Below are 12,156 nucleotides of genomic sequence, written 5' to 3'. Positions count from 1 at the left end.
GTGTCTTAGTCGGTTCAGGCTGCTGTAACAAAAATACTATCATGTAGGTGGCTTATAAACAACAGAACTATATTTTTCACAGTTCTGGAGACTGGGAAGTTCAAGAGTAAGGTACCAGCAGATTCAGTGTCTGCGAGGTCCTGTTTTCTGGTTCTTAGACCACAGTCTTCTGGCTGTGTCCTCACATGGTGGAGGGGCAGGGGAGCTCTCTGGGATCTCTTTTATAAGGGTGCCATTCCCATTCATGTGGGTTTCACCCTCGTGACTTGATCACCTCCCAAGGCACCACCTCCAAATACCATCACAATGAGTGTTAGGATTTAACATATGAATTTTGGAGGGACACAAGGATTTCACCTGTGGTACCAGGTCACTGTTGGTGTAGGGGGAGAAGTGAGGTCACCAGAGTTCTTTAGAGACACATAGGTTTCAGTTCAACTGAAGAGATAAAGGGAGGTCAGCTCAAGGGCAGTTTGTCACAATTGAACGGGAACTCCGTGAGGGTTTGACAGAAAAGGCTCGCAGGGGCTGGGCTGCTTTTCCTGGTGCTCTCACAGTTTCAACACTGAAAGTCCCACATCCCGGGAAGTCTCTCAGTTTCCAGCATGTGGGACACTTGGTCACCCTAGCGGCGGATAGGGCCTGTGTGTCTATGCACATTGTGTTATTAGAATGAGATTTTACAGGTAAAAACAGATGCTAGTAGAGGCATGGGCAGGTGTGGATATCTTCAGCAGAGGAGGGAAAATGGAGGTGAGAACAGGCCAAAGAGTAAGGGAGAGGGGCTTGCTATTCCCTCCCATGGGAAAAAAGAAAAAAAAAAAATCAGCGCTGTGATGACTTAATAAAAAAGCAACTCACAATACCATGTGCTTATAAGGTTGCCTTGCTGATAGGAATGCAAAATGGTACAATCATGGGGGAAGAGAGTTTGGCAGTTTTGTCTAAAGCTAAACATATACCATATGACCCAGCAGTCCCACGCCTGGGAATTTACCCTGTAGAAATGAAAGCATATGCTCATGAATCTAGGAGCTTTATTCATCACTGTCCCAAACTGGAAACAACCCGAATGTTCTTCAGTGGATGAATGGGTAAACACAGCATAGTCTGTTGATACGATGGAATACTACTAAGCAGTAAAAAGGAGCAAACTAGTGATACATGTAACAACGAGGATGGAGATCTCCAGGGCACTATGCTGAGTGAAAAAAACCCCCAAAAACCCAGTATCAAAAACTTACATACTGTCTGATTCTATTCATACAACATTTTAGAACAAGTAAGATGGGGAACGGATCAGTGGTTGGCAGGAATTAGAGGTGAAGTCAAGGTGTGACCACAGAGGAGCAGCATGAAATCACCTTGTCAGGGTGACAGAAGTGTTCTATTATTCTGACTGCGGTGGTAATTATGCATTAATACAGACGTTCAGACTCATAGAGCTGTACTTGCGTACATACACCACACACAATCAGTTTAATTGGATATAAGGATGAAAATCTGCAAAAATGAAATCAAAACCAAAAGTCCCAGAGCTCTGAGATCAGCCTCTGTTTGTTTTCCAGGTGAAACTAGTGAATATTCGCAACGATGACATCACGGATGGCAACCCCAAGCTGACCCTGGGCCTGATCTGGACCATTATTTTGCACTTCCAGGTAGGGCCTGTGAAGTTTGGGGTCACTGTTGCTTGGCTTGGATGTTGCCTAGAAGGAACTAGAAGATGTGCAGCCTTCCATGGTTAGCGCCAAGCCTTTCTTCTCTGTGTGTGGCCGTGAACAAGGGTGAGAGTAGAAGTAGCCTGGGGACAGAGCTATTGCAGCCTAAACCCAGAACTTCCTGATCATTGCATGCTGAAATGGGATTTTTCACTGGTTTGTGTGTTGGCCGGTTGTTAGAAGTCTGCTCAGTTGGGTCAAAACTGACTCTATGGGGACTCACAGTATGGGCCGTTTGATGCTTTTAGAAGGGTGGGGTGAAGGGTTGTAATCCTGCTTTGGTGTAGACTTTTCCTCATCTCTAATGATCTTAAAACAAGCCTGGTTAATTATAGCACTGCCTTAGTCAGTTTGGGGTTCTGTAATGAAATACAGGTGACCTTAGAGATATTGCAGATTTGGATCCAGACCACCACAATAAAGCAAGTCAGATGAACTTTTTGGTTTCCCCGTGCATATAAAAAGTTATGTTTATACTGTAGTCTGTAAGTGTGCAATAGCATTGTATTTTTAAAAAGTGTACAGACCTTAATTAAAAAATAGCTTATTGTTGGGGCGCCTGGGTGGCTCAGTCGGTTAAGCGTACGACTTCGGCTCAGGTCATGATCTCACGGTCCGTGAGTTCGAGCCCCGCGTTGGGCTCTGTGCTGACTGCTCAGAGCCTGGAGCCTGTTTCAGATTCTGTGTCTCCCTCTCTCTGACCCTCCCCCGTTCATGCTCTATCTCTCTCTGTCTCAAAAATAAATAAACGTTAAAAAAAAATTTTTTTTAATAGCTTATTGCTAAAAAATGCTATCATCTGAGTTTTCAGTGAGCCATAATCACTGATCACAGATCACCATAACAGATACAATAATAATGAAACTTTTGAAATATTGGGAGAATTACCAAAGTGTGACACAGACACAGGTGAGCAAATGCTGTTGGAAAAATGACACAGATAGACTTACTGATGCAGGGTTGCCACAAACTTTCAATTTGTAGAAAATGCAGTTTCTGTGAAGTACAGTAAAGTGAAGCACAATGAAACAAGGTTTGCCTGTACCATGGATTAGGTGGCTTACACAACAAACACCTTGTTCTCATGTTCCAGCTCTCGAGGCTGGAAGTCTGAGATCAGAGTGTCAGCATGGTCAGGTTCTTGGTGGGGGCCCTATTCTGGCTATCTCCTCACATGATCTTTCCTTGGTGCATGGGTATAGAGAAAGAGATCTCATGTCTCTTCATCCTTTTGTAAGGGCATTCATGGGATGAGTTCATGAACTCCCCAGCGTGGAGGCTCTGCTTTCATTACCTCATCTGAAACTAATTACCTCTCAAAGACCCCCACCTCCAAATATATCACGTTGCAGGTAAGGGCTTCAACACGAATTTTAAGGGGGCACTATCATTCAGTCCACAGCAAGCACCTTAGCAGCTGGGTTTGTATATGGGCTGGTAAGCACAAGCTTGTTGCTTCCATCATACTCAAGAGCAGTGGCATCTTGGTAGTGTTCACATGGTCATACAGCCTTGTTGCTGCTCCATTCCTAAGAAGGCAAATCCTTTTCAAGTCTGGATTGCTGTTGGAAAAATACAGCCTTATTTTTATAAAAAGACCATCTTGAATCATTTTAGCCCAGCCAAACAAAGCTGTTTCTCAGACAGCTCCCCCATACACAGTCCCTGTATATGAAGCTGATAGATTAGAGGGAGCACTTTTTGAGCAGGTAAGAAAAGAAGGCTAATATAAATAACTCAAGGAATGGACTCCAGGGACCCAAGTGACTGTGATGTCCTAGTTGGAGCATTAGTGCCACCTGCTGGTTAGAAGCAGAACAGCAGATGTCCCAGCATTCCTCATTACCTGAGAAAATTGAGTTTGGGGCTTATTTCTTGGGGCTCTGGTTTGGAGCCAGTGCTGGCAATCTGGAAAGTGTGGAAGTAACATGTATTTTTGTGCCATCACAGGGTGTCTTCAAGCATGCTTTGGATATAGGGATAACCAGGAACATGAACTTGGCAGGTGTGCCTTAGCAGGGTGGGTGTAAGAACTTTGCTGAGCTTTCATGGAGCAGTAGAGTTATCCCCTTAGAGCCCTTAAGAACAGAGGAGTGTTGTTTGTTGTTGTTGTTGTTGTTGTTGTTGTTGTTGTTGTTGTTGTTTTTAGAGAAACTGTTTTGGCCGTTTGTATTTTTGCCACAAACCTGTCCCCACCGTGAGTCCCAGTGTCAGTCTCATAGGTGTGAGATAAGAGGACTCTGTCTACACTATGTCTCTATTTATCTTGACTGTAATTCAATCTCTTTCTAAAAGGGAGACTCATAGGCCAAGGGATAAAAACTGAATTGGTTAATCAAAACTTTGCTGGGACAGAAGAGATGGAGATAACGGAACCATTGTTTTCCTGAACAGCTCCATCAGGAAAATGTGTACTTTCTCTTTCTTTAAAAATTAAAAAAAAAATTTTTTTATATGAGAGAGAGAGAGACAGAGCATGAGCAGAGGAAGGGCAGAGAGAGGGAGACAACAGAATCTGAAGCAGGCTCCAGGCTCTGAGCTGTCAACACAGAGTCCGATGTAGGGCTTGAACTCAGGAGAACCGTGAGATCATGACCTAGGCCAAAGTTGGATGCTTAGCCCACTGAGCCACTCAGACGCCCCTTTCTTTAAAAATTTCTTATGAAAACCTTCAGATATTGATAAAAGTAGAGAAAACAGTGTGAAGAACTACCGTATACCTATCACCTATCCCGATAGTTCTTAACTCATGGCCAGCATTATTTCATCTATATCCTAATCTACTCCTCAAACCCCAGTAGGTTATCTTGAAAGAAATCCCAAACTTCATGTAATTTCATCTGTACATAGTTCAGCATATATCTCTGAAAGATAAATATTTCTTAATTAAAAAAAATTTTTTTAATGTTTATTCATTTGAGAGAGAGAGAGAGAGAGAGAGAGAGAATGAGTGAATGAATGAATGAATGAGCGAGGGAGGAGCAGAGAGAGAGGAAAACACAGAATCCAAAGCAGCTCCAGACTCCAGACTGTCAGCATAGAGCCTGTCACAAGGCTTGAGCCCACGAACATGCAAGATCATGACCTGAGCCAGAGTTGGACACTTAACTGACTAGGTCCCCCAGGTGCCCCTAAAGACTCTTAATTTAAGCAAACTAGTATAACACTGTAAAACTCAATAATTTCTTAAAATCATCAAGTATCTGATTAGTGTTCAGATTTCTCCAGTTACTTCATTAAAAAAAAAAAGTTGATTTCTATGAATCAGAATCCCAACAAAGCCTAAATATTACATTAAATTTTCCCTCCCCCTAACAATCCATTGAGGAAATCTGGTCTTTTGTCCTTTAAGGTTTATAAAGATGTTGATAGCATCTCTGTGACATCTTCCATCCCTCTGTTATATTGCTTATCAACTGGTGGTTTAGATCTAGACCTGAGGCTCAATCACATTCAGATACCTTTAGGGAGGATGTGGAGGGCAAGGATGGTGATGTTGAGTAGTATACGTCTGCTGCTGAACATGTGGGTTCAGCTATTATCAGCCTGATCATCCAGTCCCTATTACATCTTCACCTAATAGTTTTAGCAACCACTCATCATTGTTGCTAGTTCCACTGTTTCATTAGAAGTTGCAGGGGTGCCTGCAGGGGCTCAGTTGGGTAAGTAGCTGACTCTTGATCTCAGCTCAGGTCTTGATCTTAGAGTCATGAGTTCAAGCCCCTCACCGGGCTCCACGCTGGAGCCTACTTTTTAAAAGTTGCAAAATGGTGCTGCTCAAATTCCTTCATTCCTTTTTCATTATTTAGCTGGATTACTTCTATAAAGAAGAACTTCACCTCAGCAATTACCCTAAGAGATATCCCCTCTAGGAAAGGGCAGATACAAAGATCTCCCTCTGTTTACCAGTTTTCAGCATAATTAATTGGTTCCCTAAGATTCTCCAAAGATAAGAAAATGAAAGTTTTTTCATTTTTTTTTCTTAGTATCACTTATGACTCCTGGGTTTTTAAATGTGTTCCAATAAAATACAGCTATCATTCTTCCTAATACTCAAATAACTCCATCTTTGGCCAATGAGAGCTTCCTAAAGTGGACTCTGAGTCTTTTGGCATCATCTCCATAGTCCTTTTTGATAATCTCCTTTATTTCTTGTGATGAGATGTTCCAGACTCTGTGTATTTCCTGCCCACGGCCTGAAATTAGCAATTTCTTCAAGAAACTCTCATTCTTTATTGACCACAATCTGAATGCTACTGGGTTGGTCAGTTTTTCTGTGGACAGAGCTAGCTAATAAGTATATTTTCCTTATTTTAAAAAACCATGAATTTATACTGCTATCTCTCATTCAAACTTAAAATTACAGAGTTATTTAAAAAAGTTTATTTATTTATTTTTAGTAATCTCTATACCCAGTGTGGGGCTTGAACTTATGACCCTGAGATCAAGAATCACATGCTCTTCTGACTGAGCCATCCAGGCACCCCCAAATTCTAGTTTTATTTTAACTTCTTTGACTTTATATCTTTTTTACTCATGCTGAAAATCTTGATCCTAACAACAGTAACATATTACTTATTCCCTTTTCCATATACCTACATACACATAGATGTGTGTACAATCACATAGACATATTACATGTATTTGAACCAAAACAGCAATCTCAGTGTTATTATTAACAATATGATTACTGAGAAGTTTGTAATTTTTTAAAAGTTTATTTATTTATTTTGAGAGAGAGAGAAAGTGTGAGCGGGGCAGGAGCAGAGACGGAGGGAGGGAGAGAGAAAATCCCAAGCAGGCTCAGGCCTGTCAGCGCAGAGCCCCATGTGGGGCTTGATCATGACCCGAGCTGAAATCAAGAGTTGGATGGTTAGCCAACTGAGCCACCCAGGCACCCTAAGAAGTTTGTGATTTCTTTATAGTTTTCATTGTCCTTTGTGTATATCTCCTAAGAATGTACACATAATTATATTTTAAAATCATTTGAAAAAAATTTCTGTGTTGTGAAGCTATTAATTCAGTACACAATTAGGTCATTGGTTTTTATTTGCCTCCAAATTTTTAGGGATTGCTTTTCCCCTTTCCATTTTATTTTATGTTATATAGACCATCTATGTTGTTCCAAAGGGAAAATTTTAAAGTGCATGTGAGGTGTACTCAGAGAAGTCTAGCCTCCAGACCTGCCCTTTCTGTTGTTTCTTCTCCTTTCATATAGTTTGCTGACTGTTTTAAAACACCTTTTTGGTTGCCATTCTATTGTTTGTTTATTTTAGGAAAATACTCAAAAATGACTTTATTGAGGTTTACATACCATAAAATTGACTCATAGTCATCATACAATTCAATGATTGTTATGAGTTCTACAACCCTCACCATAATCTAGCATTAGAACATTTTCATCATACCTGGAAGACCCTTCCTGTCCATTTACATTCCCCCCCTTTTTCCTCCTCAGCCTTAGGCAGCCACCAATCTATTTTCAGTCTCTATAGATTTGCCTATTTGGGGCAATTCACATAAATGGGGTCATAGAATATGTGCTCTTTTGCGTCTGGCCTCTTTCACTTAGCATTAAAATTTTGAGGTTCGTCTGTATTGAGGCATGTATCAGTATTTCATGCCTTTTTACTGCTGAGTACTGTTCTGTTATATATATGCACCACATATTTTATCTGTTCAGCAGTTGATGGACATTTGGGTCGTCTCCACTTTTTGGCTGTTATAAGTTATGTTGATATGAGTATTTGAGTACCGGTCTTTGTGTGAATGTATGTTTTTATTTCCCTTGGATATATACGTTGAAGTGGAATTGCTGGGTTGTATGGTAAGTTGATGTAAAACTTTTTGAGAAACTGCCAAACTATCTTCCAAAGTGGCTATACCATTTTACATTCCATCAGGAAGGTGTGAGGACTCTTACTTCTCCATATCCTCGTCAAGATTTGTTATTGTTTTTCTTTTGATTATAACCATCACAGTGGGTATGAAAGTGTATCTTCTTGTGGTTTTAGTTTATAGGAAAGTGTATTTGTTTAATGTTTTATTTATTTTTGAGAGAGAGAGAGGAGAGGATGAGTGGAGGAGGGGCGGAGAGAGAGGGAGACCCAGAATCCTAAGCAGGCTCCAGGCTCTGAGGTTTCAGCACAGAGTCTGACATGGGGCTTGAACCCACGAGCTGTGAGACCATGAGCTGAGCCGAAGTCGGATGCTTAAACCTACTGAGCCCCCCAGGTGCCCCCAGGAAAATGTATTCTTTAACTGAATTCCACAAACATTTACTGAGGACCAGCTATGAACAAAGTTTTAGGTAGAGTCTGTGGGAGATACAGAACTAGACACAGACTTAACCCAGGTTCAACTGAATAATTCAGAGAAGCACCATAAAATAGCTTGATAGAGGTTTAAAGAATCAGGGAGGTATGAGCCAGGGAGATGGAACACGTATATACTCAATAATTAGCAGCAGTTACTGGTAGCAACTTGTTACAATTATTAACAGACCTTATAATTACCATAGCTTTTGACTTAGCCCACTGTTCCCTGCCCTGTTACCTATTTTACCAGAAAATAAAATACTTTTGGTTTCGTCTGTCTTCTGCATGCATATTGGCTTCCTGCTATTCCCTGTTTGCTATTTCAGCATAGCTGAGTAACTACTTTGTTTTGTCGTGGGAAGCTCTGCTGCCAGAGTATTTCTCAGATGCAAGTAACTACTAATTCCTTTTCTTTGCTATTCTTGATGGCCTGGTGTTTGTCTGTATTAGCTAAGTGTTTGGGAGTGTGGGGAAGTTCCCCTTCTTGTAAAGCTTCTGGTTGGCTGATAAAGGGTTATATAGAGGCTCTATCATCCTTGTTTCAGAGAGAATATGACGTGTCTCTTGCTAGTTATGTATTATTGCGGTTTTCTAGTCTTTTATTGAGTGTCTATTAGCTGTTCTCACCAAGGACACCTGCTACATAAAGCCAAATAGAAATGTAGAATAGAGCTATCAAATGTTAGGGGATCAGTAAAATAGTCATTATAATCTCTGTTGTTGGTGCTAATGAAACATTTCCCATACAACCAACTTTCTTGTTCCTTCTGACCTCCCCAAGTAAATACTGTCCTGAAGTTGATGTAGATGGTTCCCGTATATGCTTTTGTGTCTTTATGACAGATGAGGTATTCATAACGATATGTGGTGTTGTTTATATGTTTTTATAGTTGATATAGATCCTGTCTTCTATATATCCTTTTTTTCCCTTGTTTATTTATTTTTAAGAGAGAGAAAGAGAGAGTGCGCATGTGTGCAAGTGGGTTATGGGCAGAGAGAGAAGGGAGAGAGGATCTGAAGCGGGCTCTGTGCCGAAGGCATTCATTGCTACAGTGAACATGTGTGTACATGTGTCCTTAGGCTTATAGGAAAGTGGGTTTTTTGGATAGGTACCTGGACCAGAATTATTAGGTCATACATACACTTTTCCTTTATTTTGCCAAATTACTGTCAGAGCAGTGTGATGCATAGTGTTGTGTTGGATAACACTACTGTTTTAACATTTATTTGCTGTCTGGATCTCTGCAGTAGGATGCCATTTTAACAGTGGATTTTGTCTCTTGTTCTCTTCTTTTCCTGGCTTAGAACAGGTACTCAATAAATATTTGTTAAGCAAATGGATATTTTATTAATTTGATCTTCTCAAAGCTGGGAGGTAGGTAGACCAGATAAATAGACTGTGATGGCTATTTTCCAGTGCTGGCTGTTCAGATGAGCAACTGAAACAGAATCCAACTGACATTTTTGGATTACACTTTCAGATCCTAATAATAGGATTTCCTGTCCCTTGGTTTTGCCCAGACCTGTATTAATGTTAGGATTTATAATTTATCTAAAAGATGAGTTCTGAAAGTCAGAATCTGACAAAATTAGCTTTCTGACTCTCAAATGTTTATTAAATACAAGGGTACATCTAGCACTCTGAAATAAAAAAAAAATTCAGGGGAGTTAAGGTAAAAAGTGGTTTTAGCTGGTAGATGTGAGCTTTACACTTTTGTGCACTTTATGGCACTTAGTGGTTGGCCTATAGATGAGGCACCATTCATGTTTGTGGAGTGAATGAATGAATGAGCTCGTTCACTCTGGCCATCTCCATGTAAGAACTGTGGGCAGTGAACAGTTAACTAGAAAAAGCCAAAGCAGAAGACCTGAAGAATGTCTGTGCCCTAGTCTCTTCCTAGTCGCCCTTAGTCAGCTGCTTTGCCAGAAGGCGGCACCCTATGCTGAGAGCTCAGGTGAGGTGAGAAAAAAGGTACAGGGTGAAGTCTTAGTGATCAGAGTTGACTTACTTAGTGAAATAGTGGAAGCAGAGCCCCTGTTAAGAAAAACAAACACCCGAACTTTGGGTCTTAGAACATATCTACTTTCCTAAGAGCCTAGTCAAGAAAAAAAGAGTATATTAGGACCCCATTGGTGGTGATGGTAGAGTGTCTCCTATCTTGTTGCTTAAGTAACAAGTGGGAAGAAAAGGGATTTACTGAAGACCGGGAACTGAGCCAAGCACTTTATAAGGCATTACCTCATCCGCCTTCTCTCACCCACTTCTGCAGGTGGTAGTATCCACATTTTACGGGTAAGGAAACTGAACCACCTAGTAAGTTAGTTACTTAGCTACTAAGTTATTAGAGCTGGGAATTTGAACCTAGGCCTCCTTTACTGAAAGCTCTGCTCCTTCCCTAGGCCAGTTTTCCTCTGGGGCAGAAGGAAATGAAGGCCCGATCTGTCCAACATGGGCAAGAAGTTTAAAAAAGAAACGACTCCCATAGGGGCGCCTGGGTGGCGCAGTCGGTTAAGCGTCTGACTTCAGCCAGGTCGCGATCTCGCGGTCCGTGAGTTCGAGCCCCGCGTCAGGCTCTGGGCTGATGGCTCGGAGCCTGGAGCCTGTTTCTGATTCTGTGTCTCCCCCTCTCTCTGCCCCTCCCCTGTTCGTGCTCTGTCTCTCTCTGTCCCAAAAATAAATTTAAAACGTTGAAAAAAAAAAAAAAAGAAACGACTCCCATAAATAAATATGCCAAGTTCTGTCAGCCCCCCCCCCCCCCCCCCCCGTCAGCAGCAGTCAGATAAAGCAGCTATCTCTCTTGCCCCTGAGTTGATCAGTTGCAGGAATTTGGTTTGCTTGTATTTCATGAAAAATATTCAAGCTTCGGCCCTGGGTGTGCACCTGACAAGTTCCATAGTTCATTCTGTTTGGTGGAGGAGTGAAGGCTGGTGCTTACTTAGAGAATTATACTATGATGTGAGAGTTTTTTGCTGATTACATGGTCTTCTGTAGTCTGATTGAGTTTCTCTCCCATGCTGGTCTCCCGGTCTCGTTTCTTGCTGTGGATTATGATCACCATAAGATGGTGCTGCAGCTTTGCGCTCAGCTGTAGGAAAAGGCTTGGGGAGAAACACCTATTGCAGTGGAGGCAGATGGGTCTCAGTAAGCAGTTATGTAGGGGCTGCTGCCTTCGGGTTTCTTACTGCTTTCCTTCCGTGCAGGGCATTTTTCAGGAGAGGTGGGTAGCATTTACATAGAGCCAGGCAGGCTATTTTCCTCTGCTGTGTGGTCTGGATCCTTTCGGTATAGAAAAAACAGCTGTAGCAAGGAAGTACAACCTCTTTCCACTCCATCCAGAGCCCCTTGGGCTGTGGTGTTATCTCATCTGTGAAACACTATACTAAATATTGGGGTGGGCGAATCCCATTGACATAACAGGGTGATTTTTTAGTCCAACTTTTTAGACCTTTAATTCAGACTTCCTGCCCTGCTGCAACTTGAGTAAAAACCATCTGGGACTCATTTTAGCAACTTCCTCTCTTACTCCCAGTGTTATCTGTTTGGGTCCTTGGCCCATGTGAGTCTAGTGGACAATTCAGAACAGTGGGTATCTTCCTGTTTTATTTAATTGAGGACAGACCCATCCCCGCCACAGTTAGAACATAGCATAACATGGAGTTGAAATTAACAATCTTAAATAGGAGTTCACGGACTGGCTTTGCCACTTATTAGCTGTGTAGCCTGGAGCAAATTAATCAACTTTCTTAAACCTCCGTTTCTTTACCTGTAAAATAGTAGTTTTGACTCCATATGGTTACTGTCAGAATTAAATGAGGTAATCCATAGTTTAGCACAGTGCTTGGCCGTAGCAAATGCTGAAAAAAAATGTTAGCTGGCGGCATCAGTGATTACTGGTGAACATTTGTGTAACTATTGTTCAGTAGAGGTGGAGCTTCTCTCTTGTATTTGGAAGCCGTATCCTTTTTACAGAGCCTCCTTACACAATACTCAAAAATGATTTCCCAGTGTCTCCTCTGTGTCATTGGCTAACAGAATTAACAGATCTCGATCTCGATCTCTCTCTCTCTCTCTCTCTCTCTCTCTCTCTCTCCTGTCTCTCTTTTTGGAAAGGCGAGGA

At 41.6% G+C, this 12,156-nt stretch overlaps 1 protein-coding gene across 19 annotated transcripts in view; it reads left to right on the top strand.

Moving 5' to 3' along the window:
• Positions 1–12,156, top strand: part of MACF1 (microtubule actin crosslinking factor 1) — a 335,119-nt gene that overhangs the window by 145,541 nt on the left and 177,422 nt on the right. For all 19 annotated transcript variants that reach the window (XM_058717965.1, XM_058717978.1, XM_058717958.1 and 16 more), the window contains one exon: positions 1,569–1,661. In XM_058717965.1, the coding sequence (XP_058573948.1) occupies positions 1,569–1,661 (93 nt within the window). The remainder of the gene's footprint in view (positions 1–1,568; positions 1,662–12,156) is intronic.

This window comes from Neofelis nebulosa, chromosome 2 (assembly GCF_028018385.1).
Source record: "Neofelis nebulosa isolate mNeoNeb1 chromosome 2, mNeoNeb1.pri, whole genome shotgun sequence".
NCBI lineage: Eukaryota > Metazoa > Chordata > Mammalia > Carnivora > Felidae > Neofelis > Neofelis nebulosa.
The sequence above is the reverse complement of the archived record's forward strand: the minus strand, read 5'-3'. Positions and strand labels throughout refer to the sequence as shown.